General features: G+C 37.9%; 1 protein-coding gene across 5 annotated transcripts; it reads right to left on the bottom strand.

The window, feature by feature from the left end:
* Positions 2,627–21,876, bottom strand: LOC109831657 (KHG/KDPG aldolase-like). 5 transcript variants are annotated; one of them, XM_020399023.1, is made up of 13 exons: positions 21,604–21,872; positions 21,339–21,393; positions 21,187–21,222; positions 21,062–21,106; positions 19,500–19,583; positions 12,011–12,076; positions 11,408–11,446; positions 9,427–9,526; positions 8,175–8,336; positions 4,271–4,445; positions 4,010–4,155; positions 3,521–3,816; positions 2,627–2,860 (listed from the first exon to the last, which is right to left on the bottom strand). In XM_020399023.1, the coding sequence occupies exons 1-9, from the start codon at positions 21,780–21,782 to the stop codon at positions 8,185–8,187; spliced, it is 756 nt and encodes a 251-aa protein (XP_020254612.1). In that variant the 5' UTR covers positions 21,783–21,872; the 3' UTR covers positions 2,627–2,860; positions 3,521–3,816; positions 4,010–4,155; positions 4,271–4,445; positions 8,175–8,184. The 5 variants fall into 5 exon arrangements, with proteins under 5 accessions (XP_020254612.1, XP_020254613.1, XP_020254611.1 ...); XM_020399024.1 differs by having other exon boundaries at positions 3,521–3,576; XM_020399022.1 differs by having other exon boundaries at positions 3,521–4,155.

Below are 22,634 nucleotides of genomic sequence, written 5' to 3'. Positions count from 1 at the left end.
TATAAAGACTCTTCCTTCCTATTCCATTTCCTATGTGGGACTAAACTTTTCATCTTTTCCTCTACAAACCCAAGTTTTTAAGTTATAACTCCAACAGTTTGATTACTTGAAAGTAAAATACGAAAGCGTGTGAGTGAGTTATTTTTACCACTTCTAGGGTTTGTTTTATCGAAAATGTATATGAAAGTAAAATACAAAAAGCATGCCACGTTGGATTTAATGTAACTATTTTTTGAAGTACCCCATCTATTTTCATAATTTTTATCCATAACTATCGCCTCTCACATCTTGCTGTTATGCAGTTAGCAGGTAATAGGAGATAACAATTATAGTTAGTTTTTTTTCTCAATCATCTTACGTGCTTTCTTCATTGCTTCTAACTGTTATTATGATGGCATGTTTGTAAACATTTCCATCGAATTATTATTTGTCTTACTTTTTCTTCTTCATCTCATCCACAACTAAAATGATCTTGACCCTTAGCCTTTTCCCCCTCAATCCTGTGATTCTCGTAGTTATTATTCCCTTGCTATTTGTTTGTAACAATTATCTTAAGCCCTTACTTGCATAGTTTAGTTGTCCTCCTCCAATTTCTTGCTCTTTTTTTTTTTGATATTTTTGGATTTGATTTTGCATCCACAACCATGAACAGCACCAAAAATAACATCGACTTCCTATTATTATTTAGCCAATTTAGAATTTCTTTTTTCCCCCGGCTTCAGTTGGGCCGCAACAACCGCTTTCTTTTCTGTACCCGTCCTTTCAACGTTTTATTCCCTCGTAGCATTTAATGAGATCAATCCGTATGCGTCGATTGTACTCTGTACCGTTTGTTGGAGCAAAGTTGCTGGACTTAAAATATTTACACCCACTAATTGTATTATTAATCCTAATACTGGCTAATCATGTTATTTTTCTGCTCTAGGGTGTAATCTGTTGCATTTACACCCACTAATTGTATTATTAATCCTAATACTGGCTAATCATGTTATTTTTCTGCTCTAGGGTGTAATCTGTTGCAGTGATATCACTGATAAGTCACGCATGTAGCATGATTTAGACAATATATGCACATGATTTACAGATGATAGCATGATGATTAATTGTAGTACAATTGGAAGTTAAGCGGAGTTTTCAGATAATTGTCCAAAGGGGGTTCTGATATTCCCCCCCCTCCCCTAACTTTGGATGATTATCAGAAAACCCACCTTAACTTCCAAAATATAAGGAAACCCCCTTAAGTATAGGGATTATCACAAAACCCATCATTTAGCTTTTAGATTTTATCAGAAAACCCTATTTCACTTTCAGAATGACGTTGATTCACTTTCACACTTGCAAAAAAAAATGGCTTTGGCACTTTCAAGTAACTTTCTACTTGCTAAACACCCCATTAGCTCAACTAACTTCTTGGACCTAAATTGACATATCTGAAGGAGTTACTGAGATGTGAAAGCATATTAAAACCTTACTTTCAAGATTATTATGACGTCTTGCATATTTGTTCTCACTTCTCAGCACCCAAAAGAAAAGAAAAAAAAAATTGTTAAAAATAAACGTTTGCATATGTTCACATTTCTCTACATCTTGTAATGGTCCTAATGTACTCCGCCCCACCCTCCACCCCACCCCACGAAAGGCAATGTACTTATGTGGGAAACATAATATACAGCGCAACGGGAACAACATACTATAACTACTAATCAAAATTAATTAAAAACTAGAAGAATACGTAAAATGTTTTCTGAATTTCTACAATAATATGTCTCGAAATCAATCCAAAAATAGCTTTCTCAAGAGAAAATGCCTCCAATTGAAATCCACCTGTCACTGAAAAGAAGCAGTACTGAGAGATAGGTTCTCAAATTTCTATTTCTATTCTATCTTCATATTATCTTCTTATGGTTCTCAAATTTCTATTTCTATTCTATCTTCATATTATCTTCATAAGATTTTCTATATATTCATAAGTCTACATATGAACTCTATATATAGGATTAGACTAGTTTTAGAGAATTTTAAACAATTCATAATTGTTCAAAACTTTATCCATAACAATTAAAGATAGAATAGATTTGCTCAAAAACTTTATTCATAATAATTAAGGATTGAAATAGAATTGCATTGCATGTATACCTCTTCTAATGACATTAGTGAGACCAATTTGGTCCCATATCGAGAACCAGTTATTAATCAAATTAATAATTTTAATTTAACAATCAAATCCCTATCCGATCAATTGTTCATAAAAACTCTTCTATAAAATAGGATTAATTATTAATAAATAATATCTTACGTTCAGTACCCTCCAGTATTATTTATTTTAGATAACTCTTTTAAGCAGGACAACTCACCTATTTGCTCATGCCTAAATTACAATTCCCATGAACATAAATAAAAATCATTTTAAAACATCAAAATATTTTATTTTATTTATAAGAAAGTAAAAACAATATTTTCAAAACCACCTGTCGGCAGGAATTTAATAACTTCATGTGAATGTATAATAAATTAACTCATCATAATGAGCATACTGAATCCTATCTAGATATCCATCATTTTCCTAAATAAAATTTAGCAACCCAGCATTTTAGGTTGTATAATATTTGCTAAACAAGCTTAACAATCACATCAAAGTATACTAAATTAACAAATCGAAAATGACAATATCATCAAGTCAAATAGATCATGTAACAATCTGAAATCTCTATCTCCTAGGTGACTCGTCCTAGAGAATCCAAATACGGTCTAGTGCTACACACATCACAATGCATGCTTATGACATACATCCAGAGGATCCACATTCTCGGTGGTTGAGACCCACCACCACATCTCTAATATCGGTGCCATGCATAATAACCTGTTATAACAAAGTTATCATTTACCAGTTATAGATTAAGCACAAATTTAAGAAATTTCTAAGTTATATCATATTTTCAAGCAGGTGACCATCACAATGCATGATCTAACAAAATAACTTCTAAAGATATATAACAATTATATAAATAATACACAAAGTATATGTGCAACAATTAAATTTATTAACATTACAATATTATTACATAATTTGTATTGAATGTTCAAGGGCATATTATTATTACTATTCCAGCAACTTCCACACTGAAGGATCCCTTAACTTTTAGAATATCAAAAAACACCACTTAAGTTTTGAGGTTATCAGAAAAACCCCTTTAACTTTCAGATTTTATCAGAAGGCCCCTCTAATTTAAGAGGGCTTTCTGATAAAATACAAAAGCTAAAAGGGGTTTTCTGATAAAATATAAAAGTTAAACGGGAATTTTGTGGTAATCCCTATACTTAGGTGGGGTTTTTTGATATTTTGGAAGTTAAAAAGGAGATTTTCTGATAATCATCCAAAGTTAAGGGTGGTTCCCTGATCTTTACCCACAAATATTTGTCCAAAGTGAGGAAAATTTTGAATCATCGCCAAACAAGAAGGTTTCGAAATAAGTCCACTGATCCAAAGGTATTAAATCTGAAGCATTGAGAAGTTTCTCACCGTGACTATTTCATTTTTCATCCGCGTATCATCAGAGCACCCATCAAATTGACAATCTGGAAAAAACAAGGTGAGTAGCAGCAAATTAAATATCTAAGAGCATTTAACATTCCTACGATACCAGTCGTTGAAAGCAAAACAATAAAAAGTTTTTATCAAAAATTTTCAAGTAAAGCTACATTAATCTGTCTAATAAAACAAATCTTGCAAAACCCGAAAGCTCAGCCTCGGTAGAATTCAAGATTCTTAACAGGAACCACCGGCCGCCTTGAATACTAATCATGAACTGATGAAGCCTGCGCACAATTTTTAAAGCAAAATATCTGAAATCGATAAACTCTACAGATCTCCATACCAAATAGAACTAGAGTGCAGTTTGTTTCCATAATTGATTCTTTTAGTTACAAATGTAACAATATAGTATAGATCACAACTATAGAAAAATTATTTATGGACATCTCTCACCAGACTGGAAATCAAAGAACATACAGGTAACAGATGGAATGTAGTGGAAGCTGGCTACTATCATTCGCATCCTTGGCCGACCATGGTGGTAGGGTGTTCATCGCGTGGATTGCACATCCATATCTGCAGTGGCTGTTGATGTGCTCCCATGAACTGAGATTCTACTAAAGCTGATGTAAAGGCCGAAAAAAATAAGGACATAAAATTAGAAATAGAATAACTTTGATCAAATACCAAACTGTTCACAAGTAAGCTTCTCAAAATCTTGAAATATTCACTCCGTACCTTTATGTTTGGTATTGAAAAAGAAAATTGAAAATTAAATTCCAGTTCCCACGACTCTGGCAAAATAGTATTTCTTTATCAACTCTCATGGGGAAAGACCTCTCATCTCCTATACCCAGTTCGAATTTTGCCAATAATGGAAAATGCTCTTTGATGGTTTCCAAAGAACACCTAGCTGCAAAAGTGGATGATGATGAAGAGGGAGCATATTAAACATGTGCTGAAAGCCAAGTAAGAAAATATGTAAACAGAAATGTCGCTATCGCTGCTTAAGCAACACAAACTCGCTATTGCAGGAGATGGGATTTCTGGTTCAGCCATAAATTCACCTTTATGCTTAGAAGGCATGTAAACAATAGATATTATAGGGGTCTAAGTACAGTGGAAAAAACATGCGTGAGCGAGTTATCGTAATCAATATCACCTGAGCTTTCCACCTACAGACTATGACATACAAAGAAGTGTAAGGAAAGATCTGATGGAATTTTCACAATAGGCTACAAGCCCAACTTGACAGCTATAATGATGCAGGACACATAATGAGCAAATTCACAAAGAAGGGAGATCTTCATAAATGAAATGCGGTAATGGATGAATTATTAACTTGTGCAGGACGCATAATGAGCAAATTCATGAAGAAGTGAGATCTTCATAAGTGAAATGCAGTAATTGATGAATTATTAACTTGTCCGCAAAGAAACGACCATATCTCCCAATCCGAAAAACTGATTCTAACATATTATATGCGAAAATCGCCCATTTTTGACAAGACGAAGCCACAAATTTCCGAATTCACATCAATATCACTGATTTTCGCTGAAAATCCGAAACTAATCATCTTTTATTTATTTTTAGTAGTAAAGTTGGAGTCAATTTAGATTAGGAAACAAATTCAATATTGGAGTCAATTTAGATTAGGAAACAAATTCAATTTAGATTCATGATTTATTTCTTCTATTATAAGAAGTCTTTTTAGGGTAGGATTTGATACTTTCTATTTTTTTGTAATTTTAGTCTCATTAGGAGTCTATTTCGTTTTTTTATTTAAGAAGAGACATGTAACCCCAAAATTATTAGATAATTTTTCATCGACAAAATTCCTCTTTATTACATTCTTTTCGTGGATTCGGAGATTATTCTTTGTGGATTCAGAGACCAACCCTTGGTGTATTATGAGATTTCTTATTTTCGGGCTGCGATAATTGCTATCAAAACATTGTTTCCGATCCGAATGCAAGTGGCGAAGTCCCTATTAACCAAACTCAGATTAAGACTCATTTAGACCGACTTGCGCTGGCAATGAGCGTCTGAATTCGGGACGAGTTTGAAATCATATTAATGGTTGTCAAAGACGTGCTAGGACTTTGCAAGAAGAATTAGCAACATCAATACAAATGATGCCCCTTGCCGAAATCATGATCGTCGAGACTACACAAGATGGTATATATATGATACTGAAAACATATGAGGGTTGATTTATTGATTTTTAATGGAAAACTCGGTGTAGACGATTTTCTTAATTGAATTGATAAGGTGGAGAGATTTTTAGATACTTGAGAATTTCAGAAAATTAGAAGGTTAAACGAGTAGCCAATCGACGTAAAACATCTTTTTAGTGGCAATCATTATGTAAGGATCAAGCCCGCAGTAGAAGCAAAAAATCTGATCATGGGCGAAGATGAAGGAATTAATGAAAGCTCGTTTTCTTCTAACATATTTTTATGTGCTCGATCAATCCCTGAGTTCACACTCTAACTATAATCATGGAGGCATTGACCAACCCCAATCTATCCCTAAGCAAGACCCTAAAGTTATGAAGAGCATTGAAGAAGAAATAAAAAAAAGGAGAATCATCTAAAAATCACAATATCTTCCGCACGAGATGCACCATAATGCAAAAGATTTGTGATGTTATCATTGACAGTTGCAGTAACGAGAATATATGGCGAAAAAGTTGGGTTTGAAAATAGAGAAACACCCCGCTCGCTATAAGATCGACTGGATACGAAAGGGCAATGATGTGCAGATTAATGAGGTGCGTCAGGTGCCTTTTTCTATCGGCCGCAATTATATTGATGAGGTGCAGTGTATTGTGGTCGAGATGAATGCTTATCATATATTTTTAGGTAGGCCATGTTAGTTCGACGTCGGTGTCACCCACAGGAGCAAAGACAATGTTTACATCCTCAAAAAGGATGGACGTCAAATTGTACTTATGCCTCTTGCAGAAAAGGAGTCATCTAAGATAGAGACTATTGAGAAAAAGAAACTTTTGGTGGTAGACAACGAGACTTTTACAAAAGACTTGAAGCAACATGAAGAAACTAATGCCTCGATTGTAACTGGAAAAGAAGAAAGTGTCCCTATTGAGATTCCTCCTGGGATGCAAGCCCCTGTTGTAACTGAGATTTTTTTTGATATTGACATGTCAGTGAATATTGAGGTTATGCACAAAATTTTCAAAGCAATTGTGAACGATGTAACACCAGCTGATGCTATTTTGATAGAGGAGAGGGGTAAAGTAGAGGAGGCGATTAATCATATGTGTAACTTTCTTAGTGAATGGTCTAGAAAAAAGGAGATAAAGTGTGTGAGAAATTCTTCTTTTGAAATAAATAGTGTCAATAATTTTGATAAGATTGAGATGAAACTTCAGGCACAAGAATATGAAAAGCAACAAGGAAAAGATTTGGAGGAGTTTTTCAAGTCATATGTAGATCCGCATGCCGTCGGTCACATAAATGTGATGTAGGAAAGATTCATATACAAGTTTGAATCAGAAAAAGTTCTGATCAAGAAGATAAAAAGAACAATCAGAAAAGATTAATGCTAAATACAAGACGGTGTTGACCGATGCTAAAGAAGAAAAATGTTTATCTTGGAAGCTACTATTCGAGAAAATATAAGCTCAGGGTCAAGCTTCTTTCAACAAGGGGAGATTGATGTAGGACGCATAACGAGCAAATTCATGAAGAAGTAGAATTTTCATGAGTCAAATGCAGATACGGATGAATTATTAACTTGTTCGTAAAAAATGACTATATCTCCCAATGTGAAACATAGATTCTAACACATTATATATAAAAATCGTCTATCTTGATGAGATGAAGCCATCTAGATTGACAGATTTCTAAATTCACATCAGTATCACAGGTTTTTGGCATAAATCCGAAAATAATCAGCTTTGACTTATTTTTAGTAATAAAATTAAAGTCAATTTAGATTAGGAAATAAATTCAATGTTGAAGTCAATTTAGATTAAGAAACAAATTCAATTTTGATTCATGATTTTTTCTCTCTATTATAAAAAGTTTTTAGGGTAAGATTTGATACTTTCTATCTCTTTGTAATTCTAGTTTCATAAGGAGTCTACTTTATTTTTCTATTAAAGAAGAGACATGTAATCCCAAATATATTAGACAATTTTTTATCAATAATTTTTTTATCATATTCTCTTCATGGATTCAAAGTTCTTCGTGGATTCAAAGATTATTCTTTGTGGATTCAAAGAGCGCCCCTCGGTGGATTCCAAGGGTTTGTTTTACTTCCGAGTTGCGTTATATAAATCATTGTGAAAGGCCTATGGAAATCATTAAGTATACTAGTAACTTGTTCACCAATTGGCTTTGATAATTGTTCTTTAACCTATGAAACCAAGGAAACCTTCCAGATTCTACTAAATACTGGCGCCTAGATTAAGAGGAATAATGATGTTGATCTCTAAAGAGGTTCATTCTAAACATGCTACCAAAATAGAGTTATTATATTATTTTTCTCCAAAATAATTAATGAAAACTTCAGCCGATGGGCATTTTCCCTCTCTTTTTCGCCTTTGTCATTTTCTTTTCCCTTGAGGTATTGACAGAAATCTATATGATCTAGTAGAGAAGTGAGAATGAAATACCTTATATGCATCATTTTCCGCCTCCACAGCCTTGCAGAGTTGCAAGCTTGGCAAGTCTACATATAGCATCAAAGTTCCTTTGTTTCATCGCTTCTTTCTCAAATATGGCATCAGATAATACCACCGCTGCTGCCCCTCCCTCAATGTATCTCCTCATTGAATCTGTAAACAACCAAGACAGTGTGTCACGTAGGTTTTCAATCAACTAAACTAACACTTCGTTCATTGTTGCCGCAAAAGCTCTTAGATAATTGGTTAAATTGCAGAAACTTTTCTGTACTGAAAATATTCTATAGCAAAAATCCATAAATTATATTAAATAGATAACACCTTGTTTTTACTGATGTTAACCCATCTTTGATTACAGATTCTATAAGGAGACACATTGAGGGAGGGGTGACCGCGGATCATCTTAACATTAGATCATGATTTGTAAGTGGTGCCTAATGTCTTAGTGTTGCTCCCAGAGTCTCTAGAAAAGGTATGTTTGCAAGGGAGAGAATTGAATTGTAATGAATCTAATGATAGAAATGAGCTAATGATGCAGATAAATTAATCAAGAAAATTTTTTGACTTGACAAGTAGACATTAGGGAAATCGGAGGAAGAAATGACCGGTTGATGGAAGAAAGGGCAAAAACTAGGTGTCCCTCTCTTCCTCTTGCTAAGTGTGAATAAGAGGCATATACTTGAGTACTCCAGCGATTGCCAATCAGAATTCAAGCCTACGCAAGAATTTGGTTTCCACAAGTGAAAGCCTGATTATCAGCACTTTCTCATAAAATCTATGCAATTATTGCGCTTTATAGCTAGTGAAGAATGGATTCAATATTGCTAATTGTTTTATTTTGTTTTCCATATACATTAGCTTTATATAAGCAACATTTTCTGAGAACATATATTGGCAGTTATGTATATTGAGTATTGACCGTTACATTAGCATTCATTTGTATTAGTCAGCACAATTACACAGTGCATATAGGTCTCATTCAAACGCACAACCAACCAGAACCAAAAAAAGAGACTCTTTTCCCAACATTTTTAGGTTAGGTCATCCACATGAATCCTTTTCATCCATTCAGCTCTCTCAAGGGATGTGTCCTTGGCCCTACTGGTTTTAGATTGTAGATATGAAACCTATAAGCAGGTATATACAAACAAAATGAAAAGGATAAAAAGTAGTTAATAATGGCAGGTTGATGTGTGCAATCATAAGAAAGTAAAATAGATACAGGCATTAGAAGAAAGTATACCTATTGTAATGCCTTGGGAAGCAACCATTGGAACATGAAAAAAGGGTTTCTTGAGTGCTGATATATATTTTTCACCACCAAGAGTTGAGACCGGATAAACCTAATAAAAGAAACTAGCTCACTCTGTGACACATTAAATTTGTTTACATATGTGAGTGTGCATGCGTGCAGGCATTGTGTACATCTATACATACATACGTACATGTGTATGTGCGCGCGCGTATGTGTAAATGATATTATGAGTTGGTGAGCTAAAATTTTTATCATGAGCTAGTATAATCTGCCATTTAAAATCAATGATCGATGTCGTTCATCTTGTTCAAAATATCAACAGGCCTATATGCAGATAAATTTAAATAGTTTTGAATCTTCTAAAATATTATCAAACTAATTTGATGTGTTAATTTTACAGACATCATAGAGCTTTTCATTTTGCAAATAGTTGATACATTGATTAGAAATATCTAACTATGTTTTCCTAAACAGGTCATGTTAGATGCAAATCAAGATGAATGATAGTGAAATTGAGTAATTAACTTACGATAAGAATCTCATCTTACCATACATATGTGTGTATACACATACGTATATACGTACAGTGCATATTTACTGGATATAGACATTTCATAAAACAGAAAATGTTTTTCACAGGAATTTACTATACCTTTCAGAAAAAAATAGGACGTGAAATCTGTGGTTCAGGACGTTTTAAAAAATCCTCAACATGCAATGCTAAAATTGAGGCAGCAAAAAAAACTTGCAGACCATGCCTTTCTAGAAAAATAGTTGAGATTTTGAGCTTTCCAATGATTACATATGGAGATACTTTGAGAGTTCCATAATCGAAAGTAGTGAAGTTGCTTACATTTAAGGCATGTGTCTCCAGATATAATTCATTAGGTAGAGGCAGGAGACAGGATCACGTATATAGCATGTACTACAACATCCAATAAAGTATGGAAAATTGGGAATACTTATTATAACATGTCTGATAAAACTTCTGCCATATTTTAAAAATTATTCTGCATCTGAGAGTAGAAGCTAAATTTATATTCTTGAATCCTAGAGTTGATGTTCTAATCTCTTGCTAATGAATCTATACAATATTTTTTCCCTGAATAAATGGTTAACAGGATTATCTGGGTGTATTAACTTATTAACTTGAATTATCTTATCAAGATCCTACTTATTATTTCCATTTAAATTGGTTTTGTAAATGTCCATGTAACCCTACCATTTTGGATCCTATTCTTTTCCAACAAGTGGCTTTTCTTTGTGCCCATGGTCACAAAATTGAAATTCATAAAAGAATGTTGCATGTCACAAGTTAGGCATTAGGAAAGCTAACAGGAAATTCAGAAGGTTATTGCAGATAGCTTGCAATAAAAAGTGAATATATGTCTATAGTAGATAATTCATTTATGATACAAATAAAAATTATGCAGTGTTCTAGTCCACGAATTTACTCTCTTAATTGAAAAAGATATTGAAAAGAAAGCAAACTAACCTTTAATAGACAATCTGTAAATTTGTTGGTATTTTGGGAATAATACTTTGAATTAGTTAGTGCAAACATTTTTATCGATATCTGTGACATCTCTTCAAATGAGTATTCATTAACAAATTATACACAAATTCTCAACAAAATTCATGAACATTTTATTAATGAGATATGATTTTTTTTAATGGCCACATTGTATTATATCTGCACATCTGAACTCATGCACCCCAAATCACTAACACCAAGATATCGAATTTTATAGTGGAATAGTTCTCTCCTCCGGTGTGTGAGTACAGGTTTATATCCCAGGTGATATTTGGATGGGCCTTACTTATAAGCTAGACTGACAATGAGACTGAAGCTAGGCTTCCATTTGTAGGGGTCCAGTTCTTTTGGTTTATCTTCTTTCGCCGTAACTTGATCTAGTCAAACTCAGATCACCTGAAAGTAAAAGCTGAAAAGAGAACAAAACTGGCATACCTTAACAATTTTTGCTCCAGCATTAGTTGCACATAATACCTGTAAAAATTAAAGATAATCTTTGCCAGCAAAAACTGTGAAGATTGATGAAATAATTCCATATAAAGATAAAAAGGTTTTCAAAGGGATGAGAAGAGTTAGGTTTAAGCATAAATGAGATACATGAATAAAATAGTTTTCATAAAATAGAGAAAAAAATAAATGAAAATCTTAGGATATGTCAAAAGAGTAGCTGACACTTATCAAGTGTCTATTATCGAACATGCATGAGGTATGCTTGTATATGTTCCTCTTCAATTATCAGTGTCACATAAGTGCTCACTTTTCCTCCCTCAAAAGACATTATGAGATGAAACCAAAATATGAGTTCATCTAAAATAGGAACTTTTTTAAGCTTTGACGATAATATCTGTGATAATCATTTTAATTTAATCACTAAGAATACTTCCTTGTGTTATATTCTTCTTTCAGAGTTCGTACTATATTCCAATAAGACATCATAGGAATGATTCAACTTTCTTAGACATTATGCAAACTCTCTAGTCTCCCACATCAGTGTCCCAACATACATTTTCCCCCACACCAAACAAGACAAGTGCTTACTTCTGTAGGTGTCATTACTCCAGGAATATAAAGAACATCACCATCTTGAACATCACGAAGTATTTCCTGCAGCAAGAACCATTAGCGTTAACAGTCAATTGTGACGCTTTACTTAACACAAAAGAAACAATTCAAAGGTGTTGACATATTAGTATTATTAGGGACTTATTTGTAAGATTTGTAGGGGCCTATATAAAGCCCAAGAGATATCATAATGAATTAGGGTTTTCATTTCTTCATGGTATCAGAGCCGGCTGCCTCCCCTCTTCTCTCCTAGCCGCCGCCCCCTCCCCCCCCCCCCCGCCCCCCCCTCGCCCCATTCGCGGGCATATGGCGCAACAGAACCCCCCCAGACCGCCGCACTTCGCTGACCCTCCTCTCCTCTGCCTGATTCCCTAACTCGACCCCCTGCCCCTGACCCCGATCCCCTGACAGCGAACCCCCCCCCTTGACGGCGACCCCCTGAAACCCTCCCTGACCAGCGAAGCCCCCCCCTGTTTTTCAGATCCCAACCAGCCCCCCCTGTTTTGTTTTTTTTTTCCGATCCCAAACAGCCCCCCCGCCCTGTTTTTTTCCGATCCCAAACAGCCCCCCTGCAGACCTTTGCCGCCGCTTGCTGCGCTATGCTGGACCTCGAGTTTGGCATGGGTTCCCTTGACTCAGTCCTCGAACTGATGACAGGAGAGTTTATATCTCACATCGATTGAGATATATAACTGGTTTTGATTCTTGGTTTCCTCTGAGATACGAGAATTTTGTTTGAGCTCCTACTCTTGTTGTGCAGCAGAGGTGGCTGCCGAAATTTTTACTGCACACAACAAGGGTCGGAGAGAAGGTGAACAGGTGGGGGTCTGAACGCTATTCGATGGAGGAGATCATCAAAGAATTGAACCCGCGGAGGTGTCCACATGCATTGAGAAGGTGAAGGACGTCTGGGAGAAGTTAGAAGGACGTATGATGGAGTGGGAATAACCTGCGGGTATTCCAGATTAAAGGAGAGATCGACGCCACAGTCCAGGGTGAAAGAGCTGTACAGGAATATGCTACAGAGTTGGAACGCCTGTGGCTGATTATGATCATTTCTCTCCCGGCTTTAGCTGCAAAGGACGCCGGGAATGTAAAGAGCGGGAGGCCTTTCTACAGGAGAGGACTATGGTGTTTCTTAAGGGATTGACATCAGAGTTCGCTCAGCGAATTGCATTGCTCCTAGCTCAGCCGAAGATTCCCACGCTTGAGGAGGCTATCTCTGCTATGATCCAGGAGGAGACTCGCATTCGGCTGCAGGCGGGGACAGGTGGACTTCCTGTGGTGAAGTCAGCACTGACAGCCTCTAGCAACACTGGATCTAGGAGAGAGACTCGACAGTGCTATAACTGCGGTGCGGTGGGTCATCTACGGCATGCTTGCACCAAGCCATCCAAGGATGGAGATTCGGGTGGACGTGGACAGTTCGGAGGTCGTGGTCGTGGCCGTGGGGGTCGACGAGGTGGAAGAGGAGCAGGGAATCGGGCGAATCTGACGGTAGCAGAAGAAGAAGAAGCTGAGGTGGTCTTTACAGAGGAGGATCGTGCTCTCCTCACGATACTCAGGAAAAAACAGCAAGTAGCAGGGGATGGAGATTTGAGGAATGGGACTGCGGAGGCATCTACTTCGTTCTTCGTCAGAGGCAACACTGCTACCTATGCTCATCCGAACAAAGGTACTGATGACATACATGCTCTTGCTTCTATGTCTCCTGACAGATCATCAGCATGGATAGTCGACTCCGGTGCGTCTTGTCATGTGACAGGTAATGCTAGTGAGTTCTCATCATATACTCACTTAGCATCGCCTGATAGTATTCAAACAGCTGATGGTACATTTCAGCCGGTGGTTGGTAAGGGTACAGTTGATTGTACTGGTTCTGTAACTTTGTCCAATGTTTTGCATGCTCCTTCTTTTCCAGTCAATCTTTTATCTATTAGTTCTATCATCCTCCAACTAAAATGCATCGTCTCTTTTGATATTCCCAAGGTAATCTTCCAGGAGAAGGGGACAGGGCGGAGACTTGGGACTGGCACATGGCGTAGTGGACTGTGGTATCTGGATCGTGAAGGGCTGGATTCAGCATTGGTGTCAGTCATAGAGGAAGCAGGAGTAGGATCTAAAATGAGTGCTGAAAATGAGTTAATGCTCCATCACCAGCGTTTGGGACACTCATCCTTTAGTGTTTTAGGTAGATTGTATCCTTCTTTATTTGAGAAAGCAAATAAACAGAAACTTGTGTGTGATGCATGTGAGTTGGGAAAGCTTACTAGAAGCTCTTATGTTAGTTCTGGTCATAGAAGTTCTCATGCATTTGACCTGGTACATTCAGATGTTTGGGGGCCTTGTTCCACAAGTTCTATGAATGGATACAAATATTTTGTTACATTTATTGATTGCTTCTCTCGTGTTACTTGGTTATACCTGATGAAGAATAAGAGTGATGTGTTTGGGTGCTTCCAAAATTTTCATAAGACTGTTCAGACTCAATACGGAGCAGTGGTGAAAGTATTGAGGTCAGATAATGGGACAGAGTATACCAACAGAGCCCTTGAAGAATATTTGTCAGCTCAAGGAATACATCACCAGACAACCTGTCCATACACTCCAGCACAGAATGGGGTAGCGGAAAGGAAGAACAGACATCTTTTAGAGGTTGCTAGAAGCATGATGATCTCTATGAATGTCCCAGAGACATTATGGGGACAAGCAGTATTGACCGCAGCAGCGTTGATCAACAGAATGCCCTCGAGAGTGCTGGATTGGAAGTCTCCGTGTGAGATATTGAAAGGAGATAATGGTGGGATCCTTCCACTCAAAGTGTTTGGCTGTGTGTGTTTTGTGAAGGACAACAGGCCGTCTGTCGGGAAGCTTGCCCCTAGAGCTGTGAAGTGTATCTTTGTGGGATATTCTGCTACTCAGAAGGGATATGTTTGCTGGAGCCCGGTGGAAAAAAGGTTGTTTGTGAGCATGGATGTGCACTTTCGAGAACTCGAGCCATATTACACTCAGAAGGTAACTTCATCTGCTGGTAACTCGTCCAATACTAGAAGTATGGGGCGAGAGGAGGAGAATGGTGAGAGACCGGAGAACAATGTGGAGAAATCCATTTCTGTATCGATTCCTTGGGAGGGCGAATTGGTTGAGGAGGAGTTGGTTGAGGAGGAGCCGGAGAATCACGAAGAAAAGGAACAAGAGACAAGAGGTGTTAGGCCCACTGTTCAGGGGGAGCTACTAACCTATAGTAGGAAGGGCAAACAAATTGGAGAAACAGTACCTACAGTGCCACTAGTGCTGCCAAGTCTCTTGCCAAAGCCCACCCCGACTCCTGAAATACCTACACCACCACCAATTTCATCCCAAGGTGATAACATTCCTACTGATAACATTCCTCTCCCTACTCCTCCCACACCAATATCAGTACGGAGGACTACTCGCAGTAATGCGGGACATCCTCCCGATAGATATGGTTGGGATCTTGCCCAGTATGTATCATATTCTAGTATCCACCCTGCATATGGAGCATTCATTGCATCATTGGACTCTGTTACTGTACCTAACAATTGGCAGGTTGCTAAGAAGGACCCAAAATGGAAAGCGGCTATGCACGAGGAGCTAGGAGCTCTAGAGAAGAACCGCACTTGGGAGCTAGTAAAGTTACCAGAAGGAAAGAGAGCAGTTGGATGCAAGTGGGTCTTCACTGTGAAGCAGAATCCAGATGGACAAGTTGAGCGCTACAAGGCTCGCCTGGTGGCAAAAGGGTATAGTCAGACATATGGCATCGATTATGATGAGACTTTTGCACCGGTGGCGAAGATGAGCACTGTTCGGACCTTAATCTCTCTGGCAGTAAATGGTGGATGGAAGCTACACCAACTAGATGTGAAGAATGCATTTCTTCATGGAGATCTAGTGGAGGAGGTATACATGGAGATACCACCAGGATTTGGTACAGATCAGACAGTGGGAAAGGTCTGCAGATTGAAGAAGTCTCTCTATGGTCTGAAGCAATCTCCCCGTGCTTGGTTCGACAGATTCAGAAGGGCTATGATTGGTATGGGATACCAACAGATCAACGCCGACCATACAGTGTTCTTTCGACGGAGTGGAGGCCACATTACTATGCTTGCGGTATATGTGGATGATATGATTATTACAGGGGATGATGAGAAGGAGATTGCCCAACTCAAAGTGAGACTGGGTAAGGAATTTGAGGTGAAAGATCTTGGCTTGCTTAGATACTTTCTTGGAATAGAGATAGCTCGAGGAGCGGAAGGGATCATCCTATCCCAGAGAAAGTATGCACTGGATCTTCTCAAAGAGACAGGAATGTTAGGGTGCAAACCTGCAACTACACCGATCGACCAGAGGTTCAAGCTAGGTGCTGAGGCTGGAGAACCAGTTGATCGTGACAGATATCAGAGGTTGGTGGGAAGGCTGATCTATTTGAGTCACACACGTCCTGATATCTCCTTTGCAGTAAGCGTGGTGAGTCGCTACATGCACGATCCGAGGAAGGGTCATATGGACGCTGTGTACCAGATTCTGAGATATTTAAAGAGTGCCCCCGGAAAGGGGCTGATATTCAGAAAGAATGGACATGTGAACATCGAGGGTTATTGCGACTCTGACTGGGCTAGCTGTGCTGATGACAGGAGGTCCACCTCAGGATATTGCATCTTTATAGGAGGTAACTTAGTCTCGTGGAAGAGCAAGAAGCAGTCAGTGGTGGCGAGATCGACAGCCGAGGCAGAGTATAGAGCTATGGCCTTAGGAGTTGCTGAGTTGCTATGGTTGAAGAGTATGCTGGTGGAGCTGAAGCTGGATCAAGGAGATAAGATGAAGTTATGGTGTGACAACAAGTCAGCTATAAGTATTGCCAACAACCCAGTGCAGCATGATAGAACCAAACACATCGAGATCGATAGGTTCTTCATCAAAGAGAAGTTGGATAGTGGACTACTGGAGCTAAGTCATGTTTCGACTAAGGACCAGGCAGCAGATTGTCTGACTAAAGGACTCAACTCAGTAGATATGATTAGAGGATGTGACAAGATGGGCTTAATAGATATCTTTCGCCCATCTTGAGGAGGAGTGTTGACATATTAGTATTATTAGGGACTTATTTGTAAGATTTGTAGGGGCCTATATAAAGCCCAAGAGATATCATAATGAATTAGGGTTTTCATTTCTTCAAAAGGATTGGTTATTAAGTATGCTACAGTTAGCAGAGAAGCCTTTTGCAGCTTTCACAATTAGTCACTGGAAAGCATTGTGAGGCAGCCACCTCTCCACACATATACCGAGTAATATGATGAAGATCTAAGTTGGGACAGAATGCATGCACTGCAGCAAAAATGTTGATCCAAATATCGCCATATATGACAGAAAACAAGGTAGATAATTGACTTCATTGGATCACAAACTACTTCATGTGCAAGCGCACAACATAAACTGTGTTAGTAGAAATACTAAGCAATGCAAACAAGATTAGATGAGAATGTCAATTCCCAGATCTACTTGCATAAATGTTTTCCCTGATTAATCTCCTCCCACTATATTTTCCATGATTTCCCTTAAGCATTTCATAAGCATGAGGCATACGACCAATCTATACTTTTGAATGTTTGTTGGCATATGACCAATCTATGCTTTTGAATGATTGTTTAAGCAATTACTTTGTACATAGTTATTTTGATAAATGACCCTTTAATTATGAACAAGTGGAGCCCTATCATTCAATTGGTTAGATGTTTTAAGTTGATTAGCTGATAAGGGGCCATCCAAACATGATACATAGGACATCTCTTCACATTGGCATGTCCATCTTCATCCGAGTATGAAGCATTAGTGTTCCAAACTTGTTTAATTTGGTCAGAAATTAAGGTTTCATAGTTTACTTAATATTAATATAACAAAGTAATAATACCTTCCTTTGACAAGATTACATGTATTGACTGCTTTCTCCAATAATCATTCTTTAAACTTCTGTGCATCCATGCATGCACACCATTATATACCCAACAAACACATATTACATGAATACATACACAAAACAAATACAAGCATGCACACACTCATACAGACACGGAAACATGGATTTTTGAGAGAATATATTCTACATAAGAAGAGATAGAGGATGAATTGACAAGTAACAAATAAATCTAAGAAGGAATTCTACAAAAATAGATAAAAGGGGGACCACGTATGTCAAAGACATCCAAGAGGCACCAGTATACCGGAAAATGTTGATCAACACTAAACTAATTGATTCTTTATGGTCTTTATTTCCAGTAGATATAGTATGTTTACAGGCCTGTTTGTGCAATTAAATAGGACCGATGTGATGATAGTAAGGAAAAATACATTTTTAATTAAGCCATCACATGCATTCCATAAGAAGTGTGAGACATCTTTCCTCTGTTCTTTTTAGCAATATCATCTAAAAGAGATGAAAAAGACTGTATAACTTCAAACTTCAAAGCTTTATTTTCGACCTTTTTCATCTCAAGGAAGCCCAGTTTTTGTATATAGCTTCTTGTTCCCAAGTCCACCATTTCCACAAGTATTCAGAATAGATGCTACTCAAGCCTAAAAGGAATCTGAGGAACAGAACAGCATTGGCTTTTTGCCAGGTAAAGTAGGACGTTATCAGTTCTTTGGCTTTGGTGGATGTTATCAGTTCTTTGGCTTTGGCCAGGCCAAAGAGAACTTAGTTAATTCTACTCCCAGATCCACCATTTACATATGCGTGCATGGCGCTGCACGCACATAAGCGGGTACCTGAGCATGCACGAGCGTGCCCAAAAGCACATAGATGATCTTATCCACGAGGGTTGCAGATTGGTTTTGAACCCGATTACCAAAGAAACTAGTTTAGGGTATAAGTAATGGAGAAATCGGGTTTTGCTTTGCCACACATGTCCATGGCGTGTCTGCGGAGCATCCCTCTCCAACACATGTCGTACACGCAAAATGCTGTGTCCGAGTAACCTAGAATAACATAAATTCTCAATGCAGTAACTAACAAAAAATAATGCATGTCATGGCATATCAAAGGTATCACAGACCCATCAAGCATATCACTATAGTATTCAAACAGATATAGGATCAAATCAAATCCAGTTCACAATTATATATCTTTTGATAGGAAACAGTCAATAGTAAGACAAGGATATGTAAGCCAAGATTTTGTTTCCAAAATTCGTGAAACGATAAAATCAAATTAACAAGTTTTGCCTCTGCGCTTTTATCATAACCTGGGACAAAACTGTTCTGGCCAAAAGAAACTATTCAACAACAGCAGGATTTATTAACTAAAAGGTTAAAACAATTGTTGGTGATTATCAGTTTAACTTTCATACCCAGAAAACAAGTTAAGAAAGAAATAATTCTAGAACTGTAATAAGATGTAATATTATATCCATGAAAGAAGCTTGCAAGATGTAAAGTTCTTTATGCCTACCATGACCGTACAAGGACTCATGAGAAGTTTGGCTCCAGCATGAACTGCCTCTTTTGCATCTCTAGCATCCAGGATAGTCCCAACCTGCAAATCATGTGGTGAGAAATAACTTGAAGTTAATTTTCTAGATATGTCTGAAAGTAAATAGTTAAAGGAAAAAATTAACCATGAATTTGTCCATCAACGTAAACCATTTAATTACTTAAATTATTAATTAAGATTTTTCAAATTCAAGCAAAGTTTCATAAGTGATGGAAAAAGCTCTTTTGAGGGAGAGGAAGGTAAAGGGGTATGGAATAATAAAAGTGATCTTAATTAATATCATAAGGTTAGTCAGGCAGATGATATATGTGTTCAGTTCAGCTAGATTTATCAGTGATCATCTCCATAAATATACTCAGCTTTATATATGCCTAAGAGTTCAACCAACTCAATTTAGTAGTCTATAACCTCTCCTCATTTATACTCTTTAATCTTTATTTATCCAGGAAGATTTAATTGCATGAGGATTTAATCTTTACAGGGTCACTCCTTGGTTGTACAAGTATTAATTGCATGATGAAAGAGAAATATTTTACTAGCTGACTACTTGTATCCTATGGACCCTAGAGAATTATATTGTTTGAAGAAAGCGCCTCCTTTATTTCCTTAACTTTCTATCTGGCAACAGTGTAAGAAGGTTGAAGTCATGTCAACAACCTGCGATAGAACTTCTCGGATCTTTCATGGATCCTTCTGCTCCAAGTTGATCACATTTTGACTTGCTCAGTCTAAGATATCTCTAGATAGAACCTCCACCGACTTTCACCTCCTACTCATCCAAAGCGATCTGCAACTTGCCAACTAGGCTTTGATATTGACATTATCCCTTGCAACTGAAGTTTTTTTAGATGAAGGTGAATAATTTTACCTAGAATGGAAGTGCAAATGAAAAATTGCTCTCTAGATCCTAGTCTCTCATCCACCACCAAACACCATCAAGCAACTATTTATTGGTTCTTCAACAATTCCATAAATGTCTACACTGGTTTCAGATGTAAAGGCAAAACCACTGATATTCATTGAGAAGACTTTCGTATTAACAGTCGATCTCCACATCCTTGCTGTAGGATTATTCATGTGATGGAAGAAGGGGATTCTTTCCAAAGACATTTTCCAATATGGTAATATGTGTTATAAAAACTATAATTAGATGTTATGTGAAATATTGACATCAAAGACGACCAAGTTCTTTTACGTTGTAAATTCTATCCTTAGTCCCAAGAGATCCATGGTACGTTTTGTAACGCTTGAATACACTTAATTTACACATGCACGGAGTTTAATAATCAAACTGCTAAAAAAGGCAAGTTTGTGAAAACAGAGATCTCATGAGATTCTCACTAACAAGATTTGGATAAAAACTCTAGTAATGACGATCGGGCAATCAAGCTATTCTATATAACTGGCCTGATATGCTTGCAATGTAAAGAGCTATCATCCAAACGGGGGCAAAACGAAAACAGATGAGGTGCATCGGGATGGGATGGAAAACGAAAACAGAGATAACTAGTTTAGCTTACCCCTATTGTCGACGAAGGATACTCTCGAACGAGCCCCTTTACAACCTGCAAAGAAACCAAATTCAGAAGTCCCCTACAAGATGGGTAACTGCAGAAGCACGGGAATACGGCACGCATGGAACAACCTCCAATGCGCCCGGAGTGGTCGTCGCAACCTCCAGCTGCACATAAAAAGAGGCATCTTAGACACACAGGGCAAGCTATAAACGAACTTTACCATCTCATTAAATAATAATAATAATAATAATAAACGGATTGTATTCGAGACAAAACTCACAACAGAGACGCCACCTCTGAGAGCAGCTCGAGCAGCTTCCATTGCCAGCAAGCCACTGCAAGCGATTAATCACAAAATGCACCGGCCTTTTCGAGTAAATTGGCGTGTTTGTGGCTCTTCTAGTGACTATTTCAAATGAATATTTCAATAATACCTCTATTTTTCTGGGAAATTTACGTAACTTTCCTCGTTGGAAACAAACGACTCTGTGAAACCCTAATTCCAACAAAAGCAAAAAAAAAAAGGCTGCGAGTTTTTTTCTTACTCTTCAGCTCGAAGGCAGGCGATGACGCGAGATTTCTCGATCTCGACGAGGGCCTCAGGACCAGTCGACGACGGCGTAGAGCTGCTAGCCCGCGCCGCTCTGAGCGCAGGATATGCTAACGTGCGCGGGGAACGGGGGGGAGGAGGAGATGGGAGGGAAAGGGCGGAGACGGCGGCCATGGGAGGAGGATTAGAGCTCCGGTGCTACGCCGGATAAGCCCGCCTAAACTCTTCTGTGGGGCCCAATTATCTTTCACTTTTGGGATAGCGTGTGGTTTAAACCCCTCGGGTCTTATGTATTTTGGATTAGGTCCCCGAAGCTTCATCTTTTGAAATGAGCCCCCAAATATTTTAGGGCTTTTTATTTCTAGGCCCAAATGATTACCCATCTTTACCCATAAACCCATTTACTATTTCATGTATCCATAAACCCAAAGATCTTTGGGTATTTATCTTTAAGCCTAACTTACAAAATACAATACTTGTAAGTGTGGGCCCCCCAAAAATTTTGAATTAATTCCAACTCTACCCTTTACAGTTTAATAATGTGTTCTTTATTAGGTGGACCCCTTTAAAAATGTAAAATATTAAAAATTTAGAGAGAGAGAGAGAGAGAGAGAGAGAGAGACACCGTATTCCCCTGTTCCTCTACCCGTGCGGGAGAGGAGAGAAGGGGCGGGAAATAAATCCCGTTCTCTCCCTCCCTTTCTCTCTCTCTATTTCCTAATTAACTCCCCCTCCCATCCATTAATACTACTGTAGGCTGTCTAAAAATAATAATAGATAGCTGATTCCCCATCAAACACCGATGATGGAAGTTACAATCTGACGACTTCCAGAAGGCTACAATTCGAAGATTTTCACATATCAAAGAGCCAAAGCAAAGATTACAAAACGACAAGCTTTAGCAACGCTCTGACAGAAAGAGATTACCAATCAACGATCTCTTCAAACCAAGACGTGGAAGTCCTCCCCGCGTACCATCGTCAAGACACTACACCGATTCAATCACCTACGCAGCTTCAACCGCTA

Source organism: Asparagus officinalis, chromosome 2 (genome assembly GCF_001876935.1).
Source record: "Asparagus officinalis chromosome 2, Aspof.V1, whole genome shotgun sequence".
NCBI classification, from domain to species: domain Eukaryota; kingdom Viridiplantae; phylum Streptophyta; class Magnoliopsida; order Asparagales; family Asparagaceae; genus Asparagus; species Asparagus officinalis.
Note: the sequence above shows the minus strand (reverse complement) of the source record. Positions and strands in the feature narration are given on the sequence as shown.

What these genes read in the sequence shown, in the direction of transcription:
- LOC109831657 (XM_020399022.1), bottom strand. Translation starts at nt 21,782, where the DNA reads ATGGCCGCCGTCTCCGCCCTTTCCCTCCCATCTCCTCCTCCCCCCCGT. An exon ending in ATCCTTCGTCGACAATAGGG is followed by an intron (nt 19,584 to 21,061) that starts GTAAGCTAAACT and finishes CATGATTTGCAG; the next exon opens with GTTGGGACTATCCTGGATGC. An exon ending in TGAGTCCTTGTACGGTCATG is followed by an intron (nt 12,077 to 19,499) that starts GTAGGCATAAAG and finishes TTCTTGCTGCAG; the next exon opens with GAAATACTTCGTGATGTTCA.